The 20,856-nt window shown below is 39.9% G+C and overlaps 1 protein-coding gene across 8 annotated transcripts in view; it reads left to right on the top strand.

The window, feature by feature from the left end:
• CHN1 (chimerin 1) overlaps window positions 1-20,856 on the top strand; it is a 156,040-nt gene that overhangs the window by 104,207 nt on the left and 30,977 nt on the right. For 6 of the 8 annotated variants that reach the window (XM_034785634.1, XM_034785635.1, XM_034785636.1 and 3 more), the window contains one exon: window positions 14,023-14,100. The exons of 1 other annotated variant lie outside the window; for it this stretch is intronic. In XM_034785634.1, the coding sequence (XP_034641525.1) occupies window positions 14,023-14,100 (78 nt within the window). Of the gene's footprint in view, window positions 1-4,472; window positions 4,492-14,022; window positions 14,101-20,856 lie in introns of those variants that run through there. One more of the 8 variants, XM_034785641.1, reaches the window with a different exon arrangement.

The following is a 20,856-nucleotide window of genomic DNA, read 5'->3' as shown; positions in this document are numbered from 1 at the left end:
CAGGCTGAGCAAGTGCCGAATGGTGGTGGAATGTGCATTTGGACGTTAAAAAGCGCGCTGGCGCAGCTTACTGACTCGCTCAGACCTCAGCGAAAAGAATATCCCCATTGTTATTGCTGCTTGCTGTGCACTCCACAATATCTGTGAGAGTAAGTGGGAGACATTTATGGCGGGGTGGGAGGTTGAGGCAACTCGCCTGGCCGCTGATTACGCGCAGCCAGACACCAGGGCGGTTAGAGGAGCACAGCAGGGCGCGGTGCATCAGAGAAGCTTTGAAAACGAGTTTTGTGACTGGCCAGGCTACTGTGTGAAACTTCTGTTTGTTTCTCCTTGATGAACCCTCCAACCCCCCCCCCCGACCCCGTTCACTCTACTTCCCTGTAAACCAACCACCCCACCCCACCCCACCCCACCCTCCCCTCCCGCTTGCAGAGGCAATAAAGTCATTGTTTTTTCACATTCATGCATTCTTTAATAGTTCCTCACAGAAGTAGGGGGATAATTGCCAAGGTAGCCTGGGATGGGTGGGGGAGGAGGGATGGAAAAGGACACACTGCATTTTAAAACTTTAACTCTTATTGAAGGCCAGCCTTCTGATGCTTGGGCGATCATCGGGGTGGAGTGACTGGGTGGACGGAGGCCCCCCCACCGTGTTCTTGGGCATCTTGGTGAGGAGGCTATGGAACTTGGGGAGGAGGGCTGTTGGTTACACAGGGGCTGTAGCGGCGGTCTCTGCTCCTGCTGCCTTTCCTGCAACTCAACCATACGCTCGAGCATATCAGTTTGATGCTCCAGCAGACAGAGCATTGCCTCTTGCCGTCTGTCTGCAAGCTGACGCCACCTATCGTCTTCAGCCCGCCACTTGCTCTGTTCATCCCGCGATTCAGCCCGCCACCTCTCCTCTCGTTCATATTGGGCTTTTCTCATCTCCGACATTGACTGCCTCCACGCATTCTGCTGTGCTCTATCAGCGTGGGAGGACATCTGCAGCTCCGTGAACATATCGTCCCTCGTCCTACGTTTTCTCTTTCTAATGTTCACGAGCCTCTGCGAAGGAGAAACATTTGCAGCTGGTGGAGGAGAAGGGAGAGGTGGTTAAAAAAGACACATTTTAGAGAATAATGGGTACACTCTCTTTCATTACAAGGTCGCATATTTCGGCTTGCAGGCAGCCATGGTAGGCCACAGTGTTTTGGCTTTTTTAACCTTCTTAACATGCGGGAAAGGTTGCAAACAGCAGCGCATTTCCCATATCAAGGATGAATTGGGTTGTCCATTTAAAATGGGGTTTCAATGTAAAAGGAGGGGCTGCGGTTTCCCGGTTAACATGCGGCACAAACACAAGTAAACCACCCCCCACACACACACATACACGATTCTCTGGGATGATCACTTCACCCCTCCCCCCACCGCGTGGTTAACAGCGGGGAACATTTCTGGTCAGAAGAGCAGGAACGGGCGCCTCTGAATGTCCCCTTAATAAAATCACCCCATTTCAACCAGGAGAGCTTTCTGGAGATGTCCCTGGAGGATTTCCGCTCCATCCCCATACACGTTAACAGACTTTTCCAGTAGATGTACTGGCCGCGATTGCCAGGGCAAATTAATCATTAAACACGCTTGCTTTTTTTTTTGTAATGTTTACAAATATTTACAAAGTTACACTCACCAGAGGTCTCCTGTGTGCCCTGAGGGTCTTGGGTGAGTTCGGGGGTGACTGGTTCCAGGTCCAGGGTGACAAACATATCCTGGCTGTTGGGGAAACCGGTTTTTCCGCTTCCTTGCTGCTGTGAGCTACCTACAGTACCTCCATCGTCCTCTTCCTCGTTCCCCGAACCATCTTCCCTGTGTGTTTCTCCAGTGAGAGAGTCATAGCACACGGTTGGGGTAGTGGTGGCTGCACCCCCTAGGATCGCATGCAGCTCCGCGTAGTAGCGGCAAGTTTGCAGCTCTGCCCCGGACCTTCCGTTTGCTTCTCTGGCTTTGTGGTAAGCTTGCCGTAGCTCCTTAATTTTCACGCGGCACTGCTGTGTGTCCCTGTTATGGCCTCTGTCCTTCATGGCCTTGGAGATCTTTTCTAATACTTTTCCATTTCTTTTACTGCTACGGAGTTCAGCTATCACTGCTTCATCTCCCCATATGGCGAGCAGATCTCGTACCTCCCGTTCGGTCCATGCTGGAGCTCTTTTGCGATCCTGGGACTCCATCACGGTTACCTGTGCTGATGAGCTCTGCGTGGTCACCTGTGCTCTCCACGCTGGGCAAACAGGAAATGAAATTCAAACATTCGCGGGTCTTTTCCTGTCTACCTGGTCAGTGCATCTGAGTTGAGAGTGCTGTCCAGAGCGGTCACAATGAAGCACTGTGGGATAGCTCCCGGAGGCCAATAATGTCGAATTCCGTCCACACTACCCCAATTCCGACCCGCAAAGGCCGGTTTTATCGCTAATCCCGTCGTCGGAGGTGGTGTAAAGAAACCGGTTTAAAGGACCCTTTAAGTCGAAAGAAAGGGCTTCGTTGTGTGGACGTGTCCAGGGTTAATTCGGTTTAACGCTGCTAAAGTCGACCTTAACCCGTAGTGTAGACCAGGCCTCAGATCACTAGATTTGTGGAGTAGTGAAAAGTGTCATGCTTTGGGTGCAATTGGTTGTAAATTCACTGTCACTTGGTAAGCTGGGTTCAAGCAAACAATATGTGTTTCAATACAGCCAAATGTAAGATCAGACATCCATGGGCAAACAATGTAGGCCATACTTACAGGATATCACAATGTCATCTGTGAAGTAGTCACTCTGCAAAAGATTTGGGGGTTATACTGGATACATGTGATCCCAGTGCAACACTGTGGTCAAAAGGGCTACTGCAATCATTGGATGTGTAAATGGGAATACTGAGTAGGAGTAAGCAAGTTACATCACCTCTGTATTTGGCATTTGTGCGACTGCTACTGGAATACTGTGTCCAGTTCTGGTGTCCCCATTTAAGAAGGATGTTGTTAAATTGGAGAGGGATCAGAGAACAGCCATGAGAATGACTGAAGGATTAGAAAAGATGCCTTATAGCGTGATTCCCAAACTTTTTACTATAGTGACCCACCAACTGCATTTTGTCTTTTTTGGATTTTTTTTTTTAGACCCACTATTACATATGCAGAGTGTGTGTGTGTGTGTGTGTGTGTGTGTGTGTGTGTGTGTGTGTGTGTGTGTGTGTGTGTGTGTGTAGAGAAACTACTATTTACTATTTGTTTAAATTCTGTAACTATGCAACAACAACATTGATTTTGTATTATCTTCATAAAAACATGACTGTATTAAGGAAAAGTAGTCTGCACTATATTGAGTATTGCTGTCATATCCTGGAACTCATTTAAAAAAAAAAATGGAGATGTGGCCGGAGCTGGATTAACACACAGACAAACCGGGCACATACCTAGGGCCCAAATTCATGGGAGGAGCCCAAAATCCTTAGACCAGCACTGCCGCTGCCTTGTTCTGTCGAGGGGGCACTGACCACACATAGCAGCACCCTCTGCCCTGGCACTGCAACCCTGATGTTGGCCTGGTGTGGCTGAGAGGCCCAGGCAGAGTCGTTATGTTTGGAGATAGCCTGTCCCATTCTTTTTCCATCCATGGTGCTGAAGGGTATCTATGTGAACCGAAGACCCCCATGTACTCTGCCAATCTCTGGTTCGACTGCTGGCCATGCTGGCTCTGACTGAACTAATTGGTGGTTGCACAATGTCATCTTCTAGGGCTCCATCTTGCAAGGTACTGAGTACCTTAGCCCTGGTCCAGCAAAGCACATTAGCATATGCTTAATTTGAAGTATGTGAGTAGCCCCACTGAAGCATACGGTCCCTGTCACTCTGCTACTGTACTCTAATGTGGGAGGGAGGCCAAAGGTGCTGTGCTGTGATGCGCTTCAGGCCCCATATTGCCTTAATATTCGTCCTGTGCTCAGCATCTTCCAGGATCAAGCTCCTGGATGGAGGCGCTGTAGAAGTTATTGATAGAAAATGAATGTTGCAAGAGGCAGCATTAATTCTGGGGTGGTTTTCCTCTGGAAAATCTCACCATTTTGCAGAGTACGGCGCCCCCTTGATGCACCCCAAATCTGCTTCCCCAACAGCTGGCAACACTGTGTCCCTCAAAAAAAATCCACTGAGCCCTAACTACATGGCTTTCATGCAGAGTGGTTTTTGCTATCTGAAGGGAAGGGAGAGAGTATATCTGTCATGCTCCATTTTCCTCTGCCCCTCCCTCCTGCAGTTATTTGCCATGTTTGGCTGGTATTTGCCCCCATTTGATCCCCCTCTGTGCCCCTGAGTAAGTGATAGTGATTATATGAGCTGTCAGGAGTGAGGAAACTTAAGCGTGCAGGCTGATGTTTTAGTTTTAACTCTCACTGCTGCACTTCTCTCCTCACTGCAGTATGAGTTAAGAGTAAGATGACATCTTAATTCTGACCTTCCTGACTATCCTTTTAATAATGGTGAGTGTTTGTGATTTATCTTGTCTTACTCACATACAGCTTGGTAACAACTCTGCATTTGTTCTGCTGTCACAGCTTGCTTTGTGCCTCTTGATTGGTAGTTGTTGCCTATAAGGGAAGGATTGGAGTAGATGATTTAACTAATTAAATACACCCATAGTGGGGGAGGCATTCCATTACGGGAGTAACCTGTAAGTTAAGGCTATTTTCCAGGGACGCAGGGGACATCAGTGAGTTAGACCAGTTTCATACAAGACAAAGAGGGTCAGTCACACAGTGGAGGTGCCAGTCTCCTGGTGCATGGAACATGGTGTTTGAGAACACCAGGCCTTGGGCCCTCAATAGGGGAATGAGCCCGCAGTGCTGCCCCACTCAAGGGCATAGGAGTATTCTGTGCTGGGGTTCTGCAGAAGATTTAATGCCAGGATAGTGTCTAGTCTAGGTTGCATGCCTAGTGTCTTGGTTATTCAGTATGAATAAAGTTGTGGCGATTACTTTCAAAATGAAGCCATTGCAGCATAGGGTGACCAGATAGCAAATGTGAAAAATCGGGACGGCGGTGGGGGGTATTAGGAGCCTATATAAGAAAAAGCCCGAATATCGGGACTGCCCCTATAAAATCAGGATATCTGGTCACCCTATTGCAGCGTGGGATTTAACACTGAAATGGCAGCTATGTTCATTCTAAAACTTTTCCATAAAGTTCTCTGGAAATACTTAAACTTGGAAAAAAAACTTTAAGGAAATCCCTAGTATTCCCCCTCTCTCTGTTTCTAAAGATACAGTGGGCCAGTTTCTGACTTCACTAAATGCTGAGTAACTCCATTGAAGTTAATGGGGTCATGCAGGTCCAGAACCATTGGCATTAGTTGAAGTACTCTGGATTTATGCCATTGTTGGACCCAGGCAACTATATCAACATATCTTAAAAAAAAGAAAAAAGCAAATGTAGGGTTTTTTTGTTTGGCAGTTGAAAAGGTATCTTGCTTTGATCAGTCATGTATTTGTACTTAAAAATAAAGCTGAATTTCTTCTAAATTGAAAATAATAGAATCATAGGAATGTAGGACTAGAAGGGACCTCGAGAGGTCATCCTAGTCCAGTCCCCTGCACTCAAGGCAGCAATAGTAATAACTAGACCATTCCTGAAAGATGTTTGGAGGTTTTTAAGAACAGGTTAGATAATGACGGAGATTCCAGAACTCCCTAGGCAATTTGTTCCAGTGCTTAACTACCCTGACAGTTAGAAGTTTTTCCTAATGTCCAGCCCAAATCTCCTTTGCTACAATTTAAGCCCATTGCTTCTTCTCCTAACTTCAGACGTTAACAAGAACAGTTTTCTCCCGCCTCCTTGTAATAACCTTTTATGTACTTGACAACTGTTATCACGTGCCCCCTCCGTCTTCTCTTCTGCAGACTAAACAAACCCAGTTCTAGACCTTAAATCATTTTTGTTGCTGTCCTCTGGACTTTCTCCAGTTTGTCCACATCTTCCCTGAAATGTGGTGCCCAGAACTGGACACAGTATCACACTCCAGTTGAGGCCTTATCAGCGCAGAGTAGAATGGTCCTGCTAATATATCTCAGAATGATGTTCATTATTATTTTTTTTGCAACAGTAGTATACTGTTGACTCATATTTAGTTTGTGATCCACTATAACCCCCAAATCTCTTTCCGCAGTACTCCTTCCTAGGCAGTCATTTCCCATTTTGTATGTGTGCAATTGATTGTTCCTTCCTATGTGGAGTACTTTGCATTTGTCCTAATTGAATTTTATCCTGTTTACTTCAGACCATTTCTCTAGTTTGTCCAGATCATTTTGAATTTTAATCTTATCTTCCAAAGCATTTGCAATCCTTCTCAGCTTGGTATTGTCTGCAAACTTTATAAGTGTACTCTCTATGGAATTATCTAAATTGTTGATGAAGATATTGAACAGAACCGAATCCAGGATCAGTCCCCGAGGGACCCTACTCGATATGCCCTTCCAGCTTGACAGTGAATCACTGATAACTATTTTCTGGGAACGGTTTTTCAACTAGTCATGCACCTAGTTCCATCTAGGCTAAATTTCTCTAGTTTGTTTATGAGAAGGTCATGCAAGACAGTATCAAAAGTCTTACTAAAGTAAAGATATAGCACAACTACTGCTTTCCCCCCATCCACTAGGCTTGTCACTCTGTCAAAGAAAGATATTTGGTTGGTTTGACATGAGTTGTTCTTGACAAATCCATGCCGACTGTTACTTGTCATTTTATCTTCTAGGTGTTTGCAAATTGATTGCTTGATTATTTGTTCCATTGTCTTTCTGGATACTGAAGTTAAGCTGTCTGGTCTGTAATTCCCCAGTTGTCCTTATTCCCCTTTTTATTAGTTGGCAATATATATTTGTCCTCTTCCAGTCCTTTGGAATCTCTCCCATCTTCCATGAGTGTTTGAAGATAATCGCTAATGGCTCAGATATCGCCTCAGTCAGCTCCTTGTGTATTCTAGGATGCATTTCATCAGGCCCTGCCGACTTGAAGACATCTAACTTGTCTAAGTAATTTTTAACTCATTATTTCCCTATTTTAGCCTCAGATCCCTACCTCATTTTTACTGGGATTCACTATGTAAGACTTCCAATCACTACTAAATTTTTGGGTGAAAACTGAAACAAAAATGTCATTTAGCACTTCTGCCATTTCCACATTTTCTGTTGTTATTTTTCCCCCCTCATTGAGTAAAGGGCCTATTCTGTCCTTAGTCATCTTCTTGCTTCTAATGTATTTGTAGTACTTGCTTCTAATGTATCATGTAATCCAGTGATACAGGAATAAAATTGTTTGCAGTATTGTGCATAGGGGAATACGTCTCAGTATCATTTACTGTTCAGTATAGTATAAGGTGTACTTGGTCCTGCATCAGCGTAGGGGGCTGGACTTGGGGTCCCTTCTTGAGGTCCCTTCCAGCCCTTCATTTCTATGATTCTACTGTTCTACAGCACAGAAAATATTAGCTGCTTTTGGCTTAGAGTTAGTAATAGAGATAAACAGTCACGGTGGACTGTTCTTGACAGTCTGCACTTTCCACTTGTCATTTCCAAAAGGCCAGTTTTGATAACTTGCATCTAAGTAAACTTAAAACAAACCATGTTTGTAGTAACAAAATAAACCAGACTGTCCCAAGACTGAAATATAGTGATTGGAGGGTTGTAAAACTAAGTTTGCAGAATAACAACTTTTTAAGTTGACTGTGTGAAGATCTTTTTGATTTTAGAAGTGTGTTTATTAGTCTATGAGAACTGTGTTAAAGTAAAACTTATAGCATTATATTTCATATTTCTAAATCTTACCATCTTTTATACTAGCATGAATCTAAGATTCTTACAAAAGTATAACATTAATATTCTCCAGCCGCAATTCATAAAATAGAAACATAAAACACAATTCATGCTTTATGCACAGTGACTACACAAAACATTAATGGCTTATCTCCTATTTTTAGCTTAATTTTGGGTTTATTAATTATTTTTTCAATTAAAGGATTACATGTGAATTAAGGTTGAATTTTACAGCACAAATAGAGCCGGATGAATGTTTTTAACAAAGTTTTTTTTATTTAAAATGGCCTATTTAAAAAAAAGGTTTTTTGTGAGAAAAATGTTGCATGTTTTTTGGATTTTATCAAAATTTTTATGGAAAACATCAAAATGTAAATGATTATCTACATTTTTGACATGATAAATGTTAACCATTTCAATAACTTTTTTGATAAAAGTTTTACAAAAAAAAATTAAAACAAATATCACAATAAATCTTTTAAAAACTAGCATTGGATCCATTTTGATCATTTCAGAATGACAATACCAGGCATTCTAAAATTTGTCTCAATAATAGGTTTTCATTTTTCAGCCAGCTGTAAAAGCAAATTCATCTCTGAGTAGCTTTTAACTCAAACCAAGTTACACACACAATAAATATATTTCAATAGCTTCAGAGTATGGCTGCAGCAGTTGCACAGTATAGCTGTAAAAATATTTTATTTTTCTAGAAAATATCTTTCTGCAGAAATATATTGTATTTAGAGATGTGTTACATATTGATATGAGAGGTTGGGACTGTGTTTATTTTTATAAAGCAAAATTCTGTGTTGGAGCTGTGTTTAGATGTGATATTATAGCAGGACAAACGACAACCACAATCTTAGTAGTTGAGATTGCATGATGCTTTCCATTCTAATCTCCTGTTTTTAGTTGCTCATAAGTTTCTAAATATTTTGCCTTCCAGGCTGAAATTTTCTATGCATCATCTCTATCTGTAGGTAAATTGTGTCTGGAAATCCTGAGTTTAAAAAAAAAAAATTACGTTCAAGGACGCTGGGAAAAAAAACTCGTCACAAATTCCAAACAGTCGAAACTGTGTGACCTTTTTGGAACAAGCCTATAGCTGAAATGCCTGGGAAAATGAGATTTGGAATGGAGATAGCCTTCAGTAAGGAGAAATGCCTAGTATTGTACTGGAAAAAATTGGGGCTTGGTTTAGCAATTTAACCGATTTATTACCCTTTGAAAATTGTGTACTGATCCATAAAATACACTCATAAAGTGTGCAGGCAAGGAAAGATTTTCTGCACATATGTGCATGTCTAACTTAGCTATTTAGTGAGAACACTAGAAGGTGGCTAAGTGCATAGCAAATCGGGTTTCTTTTAAAAGCTCATTCCCTGACATGTGTAAGGGAGGCTGTGCTGCTGATTGTAAAGAAAATGTATATAATATAGCTTCTGACTATTATTAAAATACATTCCTTAGAGTACAGAGAATTTATTATATACAAAGTCTAAATCAAGAAAAGTATATTGAATCATTACAAGAGTAAAAATGCCTATGAGTGACAAAAACTGCAAGATATTACATATGTGTATCTAAGGTTGAAAAAAATAGTATGATATTGTATTTGAAAGAGGACCCGTGTGGTCCTAATACTGAACACTCTATTGTAATGAACATGCACAAGAAGCGAGAGGAAAGGTTGCCCACACGAGCTTGACTTTGGCATTTTCTGATTTTAGAGAGCTTATCTATGCATCTGGAATGGTCTATTATCATAATTTCCCGCTGAGTAGTTTTATTTTGTTATAATATTTGACACATACTGAATGTGTTGGCTTACCATTTTAGAAAAATATCGTGTATGATACCTATTTTATTATGTGGTGCCTGAGTTAAGCTTTATAACATGACTGTTGCTAGCTGCTCGAAAGTGACACATTAGAGTGCATTGTAAGCCATGGAACACTGTACAAAACATTTCTGTAGATGATACATAGTAAAATAAGATCTCACTGGTTCTGAGACTAGCAAAAATAAGTGTATATATCCCAATTAAATCTTATTTAGAAAAACCAGGTCACAAGAAAAACTAGAGTAGCAAATATTGCAACAGTACAAAGAACTTCACAAATAAAAGAAAAAAGAGCACAGCAGTCCCTTTTATTAGGTAGTGGTTATAGATGCTTGTATGTTGGTAAGAGATGCACTGTGATAAGAGGTCATGGTTGCAGGAGCAAAGAAGGGGCCATTGTGGTGGAGGGAGCCAAGAACCAGAGGATGGGAGGTAGGGTAGGAGCAGAGGGGAGTGTGGCAGGAGCTGTGGGAGGTGGGAGAGGGGTGCAGGAGCTATGGGGTGGATGAGAGGAGAGGGAAGGCAAGGGCCAATGGGTGGAGAGGCAGAAAGGAAGAGAGGGAGGCAGGAGGCCAAGGGGTAGGGGGTAGGGTAGGAACAGAAGGGAAGACAGGGCAGAAGCTGGAGTGAGGTGGCTAGGAGCCGAGGGGACAAACAGGCTAAGGGCACAGGAGCAGTAGGATCTGTAACCACTAAACCACATTTCCATACAGCAAATACCTGTGAAACCCACTGCAAAGAGTGTATCTCATCTAGTCACTCTAGTGGCTGGTCAACATAGAGGATAACAGCCTACTAATAGTTACTCAGTCTTTTAGCTCGAATGGTAGAGATCTATAGGTCTGAATCCTGCTAATGACCCAAGCTGAGGGTCAATATGGCGTCGCATAATGGAATTTTTGTTTTTTCATTTTTTTTAACAGTAGGAAATAACATACAAAAAAACTGCAATAAAAGAACATTAAGGTTGCAAAGCCAAGTACTCGTTAGGAACTGCCAGAATGAAGGTTTCCTGTGCAATCTTAATTTTGGCCTCTTATGTGTTTACGGAGGAGTCTTTAATTGCATGATCACATACTATTTTCTCTAATTTTTTAATGCCTGATTATGCAACTTTGTTTAACATGGTTAGATTGGTTTGATTGGATTACACCATATACAATATAAAAATACAAGTATAAGGTATGTGCAGTATTTGTATCTATATATAGTGTGTGTATATATATGTGTGTGTGTAATCATCAGAAAATAACCTTGTAATAAACAATGTGAAGCTACTTTATGCAAGACTAATAACCAGTTGTAGGTAGATTTTTTTCTAACAATTCATTTTAATTCTAACACTACTTTATCTTAAAGCTACTTTTTAGATTACAAACCTTTTTCATAATTACAGCAGTGAGAGGGTGACCTTTCCCTGTTAGGTGGTTTTGTTTACCTTTTTATTGGTGTTCTCTAGATTTAATTTTCTAGGACCCAGAAATCATTTTCTACTAATGTGATTCTAAAGTGTAATTGAAAATAAATCAGTCTTTTAGAAATAGAAAAAAGGAAATTGACAACTAAGAAAAAAGTATGTCAAACTTTGCCAGAGGATGAAAAGGAAAAATCAGAATGATTTATATTACTTCTTAAGTAATATAATGTATTTATAGTGTTATAAGAACTAACAGTGGTATGTTCTGATAATTGTCTGAGTGCAAATTTACCATTAAAGAATGGCTGGCTTATTTCTTCTAGTAATGGAACTGGAAAATATATTATTTTCTTGCTAGTTCAGTGCATCTTCAGAGCAGTGTCTGTGATTTTATTTTTTTTAAAGGGGTGAGTGAAGTGAAGAGGAAGTTGGGGGCTAGTTGGCTGGCCTACTGGCATTAGTATTCCACAATGTTATCTGAGACAGATCTTTGGTTCCCAGGACCAATCTCTCCTTTGCTGAGCTGGCTGTCACTGGGAGCCCTTTGGAACAGATGTATTCCATTGTTGTGGATTTACCTGTACATTATTTAATAGTGAATGCTGCCAGGTCTGGTAGATTAGGGGTGAAATTCTGATGTGTCATTTTAGCCAGAAATTTGTGGCTGGGATAAGCCCTAGAATTTCAGCACCCTGAAGAAGTGTGTGAGTTGAATAGCCCATCCAGCTTCCACCTCATCTGTGTGAGCATCTCCTTCCCCACTTGCTTCCACATCTGTGCTATGGTAGCCTTTCCCAACCACTGCTACCTGCTTGGGACCGTCCCCTCCCCACCACATCCATTCCACTGTGTGTGGCTCAACAAACCAGGACAGAGATAAGAGAGCACAATAAATGGACACCGATTCATATTAGGTATGTCAAAACTAAGGCCAGATACCGCTGCGGAGCGGAGTGGTTAAAACCGATAGATCCTGGCAGCAGTTGGACAGTTATTTTTCAATAGAGTGAGGGCAGGAACAGATCCCCAACAAGAAATTTGGGCAGTGGTATTCAGAGTCTGGCTAACCAATCCCCTGTCTGAGTTGAATTGAACTGCTTATGTGGCCAGTCTAGGAACCACCACTGCATTTCAACTGCAGCCTGTAGCCAACATGCTGGCTCATGGCTATTCAGAAGCAAAATCCTAGCAGTAGCATTGGGCAAAGCATCTGTATTGCATCTGAACCTCAAATCCAGGCTGGTTTAGGATATTTTGCAAACCCGACGAGATATTGGCCAAGAAGGAAAATCAGAAAATCCTGCTCAAGCACCTTGATTCTCAAAGCTCACATCAATTGGCTCCACGCAGCTTCTGCCCTTCAGCCTTCACATCCCTGTGTGTCTTAGGCATCGCACATAGACTGGTGGGGTATAAAAACTGGTCATCTCTCTCCCCTACTGCAGAAGGGGCGAGTGCTTGTGGTGTTGGAGTTAGATGGAGGAGGAAGAGTAAATGGGGATTGCACCCTGGCTAGTTGGTCAAGTCTGTGCATGCAGGGCCACAACCGTAGCAGCCAGCTCCTCCGGTGCCCTGAGCGTTCTGTAATTGTTTACACCAGTGCTAAATGGGTGTGAAACGCTACCCTTCTGACCTGGTAGCATTTTACACCCACTTTGCACTCATTTTGTGCTGATGTGCACAATTACGCAATGTGCAGGGCAACAGCGAATCTAGTTCCAGATCTTTGGGTGGAAAAGGTGGTTTAAACAGGTGAGATCTTGTACATTTTAAGTGCTGAGATCTCCACTGGAGAGAAGAAAAAGCTGACACTTCCGTTCAGTAGAATTAGTTTATTACACACAGTTTTAAAACACATTTCACTGTCAGAGAGCAGTCGGGCCTTGCTCTACTTCCTCACAACAAACACAAGAATAGTGTCATTATAAATGAAAAACAATCTGCACTGACTGCTATGCTCAGCATTAATACAGTTTGGTTCCAGTTGCCAGCATCACTTCGTAGTTAGCAAAAAATAGAGCTGTTTCTTTAGTCTCTCCTGGGTTATCTTTTCACAGTATTTTTAAGCATGAAAATGTATTACCGTCTCCTCAGCTTTTAAATGGCAAAAAGATGCCATTTTGTAATGATGCATGACTCATTCATTGCTCATTATCTTCCTGCTGATATTTTTCCTTGAGCCAGCAAGTACGTCTTACACGGGAGGAGGGAGAGTGAGTGAGTTAAGGAATACAGTACTTAAATACTATTGCTGTTTTTTCATTGGCTATCTGCCTTTGTAATCTGACCAGTCTAATCCATCCCTCACTGCTAAAGCCCACCCTGCCACCCCCTTCTTGCTAGACTGAGGTTAGCAGAGTGTCTGTTGCTAGAAACTGATTATATGCAGTATGTGAGCATCTTTCATTCAAAATGGGCATCAGAATATTGAGTAGGAATGAGAGCTTTTAGAAATGCATTATTTAACTAAATAATATGTTTTTGTGAATGGATGAAGAGACGCTGAGCTTTCTTACATTAATACTAACTCCAATTTTATTGGTATCTAGACCTTTACATTTTTCAAGCTCATATTATAACCCTTTAAAAACAGAAGCAAGAAGAATCTGCCTAGTTACGTCAAGAAGTGCATCATTATCATCACTATGAACGTGTCTTTCTCCAGATCAGTTTAGGTTTCTGAAATGTTTGTTTCTGTCTTTTGAATTCAGATTGATCTACAGAGAGCACAGATCAATACAGCTTTTTATTTTTATTTCCTGTCAATTCTAAAATGCCATCCAAAGAGTCTTGGTCAGGGCAAAAAGCTAAAAGATCTGCAGTTCACAACTCAAAACAAGAGAGCCGTCAACAAGATTTATTGATAGCAGCCTTGGGAATGAAACTGGGTTCTCAGAAGTCATCTGTGACAATTTGGCAACCTCTTAAACTCTTTGCTTATTCACAGTTGACATCACTTGTCAGAAGAGCAACCCTGAAAGAAAATGAACATATTCCAAAATATGAAAAGGTTCACAATTTCAAGGTAAGAATTATCCTACTTTTTTCAACTTATAACTACAGAAAATGTTTTTTAGTTCTAGAATAGCTTCAAGACTGCAAGTAAATACATGCAATGTGGCTTTTTAAAAACTTAAACACTTCAGCTAAAATATTCTTGCTAGTTAAAGCAATTAGACATTTAAAAACATAAATTAGTAGCAAAAAAATTGTGGAATGCTTAAATACATTTCATTGTTGTGTACCTGGGGTATCTATGTTAATTAAAATTGTTTCTATATATAGAGAAAGAAAAGTTAACAGTGAGATGCAGTGAGAAAGTTATCTTTTAATTATAATTATTTTAGTTTAATTTTTATTTGTGAAACAGAGATGTCAAAAGACGTTTGTTCAATCTTTGATTAGAGGATTAAACAGATCTTATCTCTGTTTGTTGCTGGTAAATAGCATTGGATATAAGAAGCATGTTCTGTTGCATCTGGATTGAGCAGATGGTCTGCATTTCCCTTAGTTTCTGGCTTTTCTCCTGTGTTAATGAATTGACTCTGATGAAAGGAGTATGGCTTACCAGGGGACTATTGAAGCTGCTGACACTAGCACCTACTCTTCATTTTAATATAATTTGCTTTTACTTTTATGTAGCTTCTAATTATTGTTCTAATGTGTTTTTATAAATATATTCCTCTTTCATCCATTAAGAGATACGCATGACAATACATGTATTCTGTGTATATGATTGTTGTAACTATCATGTAAAGTCTTGGAAATTCAGCTTTTTGCAACGAAATTCATCACATAATAGGCAGTCTGTATATGCAAAACTGAATAAGTGAACTGAGTGATTATATCAACTTTACACTGAGTGCCTAGAACATGGATTTTTTTTTTGCTGTTGGTTTTTTTCCCCTACAGATTTTTTAAAATGTTAAGGTGTGGGGGGAATCTTGAATATTTTGGCAAGAAATCTGATGACATTCACTTATTTTCTGTTTCAATTTCCATCTGATATTTTATTTTTACTTACATTTCCAGCAGTCGACACTCCTCATTTGATTTTTTTTTTTTAATATGGCTTCTAGCTCTCAAGTTCATACCATCACTAAAATTGGAAACCTTTATGATCACAATGTTTTACTGAACAGGACTCCTCCAATAAGTATAATTTTGAAAAATGTATACAAAATTATATAAAAATAGAAAATTAGCATTTAATATGAACATTTGGCACAGAATAATCCTGCTGGCTGTCAATTAAATCCACAGTATATTTTTGCAAGAACCTGGGTTGAACAGGTGATTTAAAATGTTGCCTTGCAACTGAGACCTTTGCCTTAGATTTTGAGGATAATAATAGGTGCTAATAGATACTGATTTCCCATGAATACCCGTATATATAAAATACTTTTTATGTTTAATTTTGTATACCGCTTTCTTTCTTAGCTGCTGTATGAAATAGCATATATTTCTGTTCTGTTCTGGAAATATTCTGATGGTCTGATTCTTGTTAGTCTACTTCTTTTCTGAAATAGATTTTCTATAGCACTGTCCTTGTAAATTTTAATTTGTTATGCTAGCTGCTTAAACATAGTGCCTGATCTTAAGTAGTAAATACTGCACAAACTTTCCACTGTGAAGATTATTATTATCACTGTTGTACTGCTCTTTCCTTAAATGTATTCCTGTTAGAAAAATACACCTATTAAAAGTACGCCAGTTCTTCCACCAAGCCATTACAATGAAGTCAGTGTAAACAGATACCTTTTGTTAAATAAATGTTTTAAAATCTGCTAATTCTTCACAAGAACAGAAGCTTGTGTGCCACTGGTAAATTTACCTGTTAAAGGGATGTTGTCCTGAATGATAGGCTTAAAGTCTGGCCTTCACCTTCATTTACAATAGCTTTAAAAATCCTTATTTTTGTTTCTTTTTTTTTTTAAATTATAAACCCTCCAAATTTATGGTGCCATAGATCTGAAACCAACAGCAAGTAGTAGATTATGTGGCTCCCTGCATTGTTGCTCAGTATGACAGTCAGATTGTCATCCTAAAAGTATAGATATTATCATTTTAAATCACCTAACTAAATATCTCAGGTCACTAGCAGGGTGGTGGGCTGTTTTACAAGCTCAGGAAAGGAAGCAAACACCCTGTCCAAGTCATTGTGAAGGTCCTTGCCTCAGGGCACGATTTATTGTTTGAACACAAAATAAAGCAACTTGATGGACCAAACTGGACGTAGTCCCCTCAGGCCTTTTGCTTTGCATCCACCAACCAGGGGAAGAGAGGATACACACTTCAGCTTCCTCTTCCTTGCCAGCCATGTGATAGGCAGGGATCTCTTAACCCTTTCCAGGCTGATGCTCTACCTTGTCCCATCACTTTTTGCAAGGATAGAGGTGGCCTGGAAGACTTTCAACCTGGGAATGTCCTATTTTTTCCCTAGATTCCTTCTGCATCTTGCACTTGAAAATGGGAGGCTTCTTTACTTCCTGTTTGAACTGCTGCATAGCGTTCTGTATGTACATTCAGTAATATGCTTTTGATTCCTTTGGGGTAAAAGGCAGGTAGACATATCTGAGGTGTTATTAATTTATTTTATTAATTAGACTGTCTCACCAAGCACTTGAGGTAAGTGCTCACTAGCACAGTTGGGGGAGAGGAAATGGAGAATTATTTTTGTTGCATGTGCTATTACAACCATGGCCATCATCTTGGAAAGCAGTGTGGAGGCTTATTGCATTCTTCTGCTGGCTACTGGGTGCATGCAAAATGGCAGAATACTTGGCTGCTGCCTCTAGCAAACTTTAAAATACTTAGAAATATTGTAATGCAGTAGCAGAAATAACCTTTTGTTGAATAATGAGGTGAAAAAATTGTAAATACCAGTGGTGATGGGACTATATCACAAACACAACAGCTGTCCCCTTCAAATCATCCAGAGTTGTCACCAATAAATCTGCTAACTCCGATTTTGTTTGATGTGGAATTAGAAAAAGGGGTTAAAATATTAGAGTTCAACTCTGTGTTGACATAATTGTTTTTGGACGCACGGTGTTGTTTAAGCCACCTGAAAGTCCAGTTATCATCCCAAAGCTATCTTCTGCCCTAAGTGGGCAGCCTGATTTGCTGTGGATGATTCTGAGCTCTGTAAGTAGGACCATGTTAGTACAGTTAATGATCACCATTTTGCAAATACTATAATATTTTCTAGATTGTGCAGTTATGATGTGATGTTTACACGTCTCAAATGCAAATTCATTGTGGCCAAATTCTGTTTAATTTATCTCCATAAGTAAAAAAGAGGGATGACAACTTATAAATGGCAAGCCAGAGTGAGTTTTTAATATATAACCTCCAGGATAAGAGGTAAATGTTAAATATGTTTATATTGATAAAATATAAGCACATCTGCTTTACTGTTTTTTTACATAAACTTTATTATTAAAAGCAAAATAAGTCATTCCAAACATAGCAATTACAAGGAATTGCTTAAAATGACATTTTATTTAACAGGAATTAAATAGTGAGACTTGAGAGTGAACTGAGATGATAAATGTGGCTTAAACTAGATCTAGCCATATTGAGTATTTGGTGTATTTTACTTTCAGTCCATTTATCCCATTTGTGTAGTCCAGCATACTGTATAATATTTCAATTGTCAAAACAAACCAGGGCCATCTGTTGAATCATCTTTATGATTGCAACCTGCCATCAACCATATCAAGGCCTCTCTATATTTAGATTTATTTCCCATTATGGACATGACTCAACAACTACTGAAATCTGCTTATCAGTTTTGTGCTGCAACCCAATACCATAGAATGAGTGTCTTCCCTTTTGGGACTAAAGACAGGCCTGTTCTGAGTATTTGTTTTTTCTTTGTTTTTTGAAGCAGGGAAGAGAGGAATAGTTGAAGCTGCAGATGATGATCTGGTTATGGTGGAAAAGCTTTGCCAAATAGGAAGGTTTTGCAGCATTTCCTAAAGTGATCAGACTGGATTTGTCTAATCTCTTCCTGAGGTTCATGCTGCAATTGGATACCTCAACTGCTAATTCTTTGTCTGTACCTGTTACGTGTTCTCTTCTAGTTTCTGTAAACTGTGTTGTCCCAGGAGAGCACAATTGTTTTGGTAGTTTGTAGCTGGAGATGAAGTTTCTAATGTAGCTGAGACCTTATCAATTAAATAATGTTAAGATTAAGACCAAGGACTTGAACTGGCTGCAGAATCAGACTACCAACCAGTATTGGGACAGGGGCAGTAGAAATTGGATTATGCTCCTGGACAGTATGATCTCACAGTCACATACTTATTCCAAACAAAATTTTGAAGACCAGATCAGACAAGTGATCTACAGAGCCATGCCCAGAATGAGGGACTTTGAGGCTTGTCTTGGATCCCTGAGCATGCGCAATAAAGAAATGTGAAACATTCTTTTCAGACTGAATGTATTAAGTTTGGGGGAATGTGCAACTTCTTTCCATGGGAATGTCTGTTTGATTCCACAGCCCTGAGAATCCCTCCACATTTTCCTCAGTTGAGCCACCCCCATTCCTAAAATGCTACAGTGATATAGAGCTTTTCCCTCTCTTTCTTCTCCACTCCATATCTTGTCATGGTAATATTTGTATCCCCCTGCCCTACCCCGCCATCTCCCTGCTACTGAGGCTGAACATGCTGTTCCCATTGAGGTTGGGGAAGAATGATAATTTGTAATAATTGTTGAAGGACATAAACACCAAGGCAGGGGAAGGAGAGATTATTTAGGGTCATAAAAAGGGAATATAATCAGGAGGTATGGGAGGGGAAAGTAAGAAAAGAACAATTTTTTAAAATGAACGTCAGGAAAACCTTCCTATCAGGGAGATGAATTAAACCTGTGGAATAATCTCCCAAGGGGATGTAGTGGAAGGCCCATCACTAGGCATATTTAAAACAAGACTGGACAAAACACTAGCAAATATACTGTAGGGAACAATTTTACAGTGTTAGGGAGTTGGGCTAGATAATCTAGGAGGTCTTTTCCTTCTCTGGATTGTATGATTCACAGTCCTTAGGGAATTGATAATTTTGATCTCCCTTGACTTGTTTGTGGGTATACCACCAGCATCTTGATTCTTGTGGAATGTGAATCCTGCTAGGAGAAGAACTCTGCAGATATTTCACAAATGTCCATATTTCAAGGTGCAAAAATACTTTTCTACCTAGATTAGTCCTGTACTGCTTCACTGAGCAAGGAGGTGTTAATGGCTGTCGAAGCAGGGTTGGAATTGTATGTTACAGTATATACATTTTCCTGTGTTTTTTCCCTAGTATGTCGTCTTACTTATTTTGTGATGGATAAAAAGGAAATATGTTTCCAGAAGAACATTTATCTAACTTTTTGTGCAGCATTTGCAATTGCCATGCTGTTGTCTTTGTTGCTATGCTACTTAGTGTCTGTCAGAGCATGACTGGTTAATTTAACATGCTTGTATTACTGGTTGCAAGACTACTATGGTAAATTACTGATGCACATGCTAACTTAATCTCTTTAAAACCAAAACTTTGTTCCATTGAGACACAATTTTCCATTTAATTTGTCAGCAGAGATGCTGATTAACCCTCTTTTTGTGGTTCCCTAGCATGTATCTGATATTTGTGTCATCATAACACAGTACTCAACATTGAAGGGCAAAATACTGTTCTCCATTACACTGAAGGCAAAGGGCTTGCACCGTGTCACTGAAGGCAGAATATGGCCTTAAAAGTGTTACTCAAGTAGAGATTGAAGTGAGGGCAGTTCTGTGTTAGAAAGGGTTTGATCATATAGCTATACCAACAGACCCCCTCTAGTGAAGAGACAGCTTATACCAGCAAAAGTATAGTTTATATCAGTCCCCTGGACAAAATAAGCTACCCCGGCAAAAGCACTTGTTTGCCAGTATAACTGCACCCACGCTCGGGCTTTCTGTTGGTATACGAATGTAGTGAAGAATCGCTGTCCTGACATTATCATCCTGGCAAAAATTTCTAGTGTAGACCTGGTCTAAGACTTATTAGAGTTGAAAGATGAAGTACAGCGCGTATGTTACAGAGAAAAAAACAACCATTTGGGAGACCCTTCAAATGTCCATTGAATGCATTTTTTCATAGCTTCTCATTCTAATCTATATGGTTTCATATCTGATTGTTTGGAAACTATGGGCCAGATCCTGAGTTGGTGTATTTTTGGCTTGGTTCCATTGAAGTAAATAGAGCTATACTGATTTACAACAACTGTGGATCTGGATCTATGCTTCTTAAATTATTTCAGAATATCTTTAAAGGAGTCACTACATGCAAATCAACATTCTGATAAACTGAGTGTTTCTCTAGTTTTTAAAAAACATAGCCTGTCTCTTTACACATTCTCAGAGATAAGAGAACCCTGAGAAATTTGAGGTTTCTTTTAGACATTTAGAACTTTAAACATCATTCAAAGGTGAAAAAAAGCTCTTCTTCACATAAAGAGAGAAGACAACTTTTTAAAAGTTCCTCAAGGCTTCAAGGAAGTTTTCAGAGATTCTGTATCTCTGCTTTGAAACTAATAATAGATCATAAGATAACTTAATACCATGAAGGTTTAGGCTTTGGTGCATTCTCTCCAACAGAAATATTCAATTACTGGTACATTTGCCCTAGCTTTTCCAAGGCAATGTTTTTATGCAGCACAAAACTAGTTTACCAGTTCTTTTCACATGACAGTCCTCAATTTCAAGCTTTCCTCCTATATTTAAAAAATAAAATAGCATTTTCTTCAA

This window comes from Trachemys scripta, chromosome 11 (genome assembly GCF_013100865.1).
Source record: "Trachemys scripta elegans isolate TJP31775 chromosome 11, CAS_Tse_1.0, whole genome shotgun sequence".
In the NCBI taxonomy this organism is placed as follows: Eukaryota; Metazoa; Chordata; order Testudines; family Emydidae; genus Trachemys; species Trachemys scripta.
The sequence above is the reverse complement of the archived record's forward strand: the minus strand, read 5'-3'. Positions and strand labels throughout refer to the sequence as shown.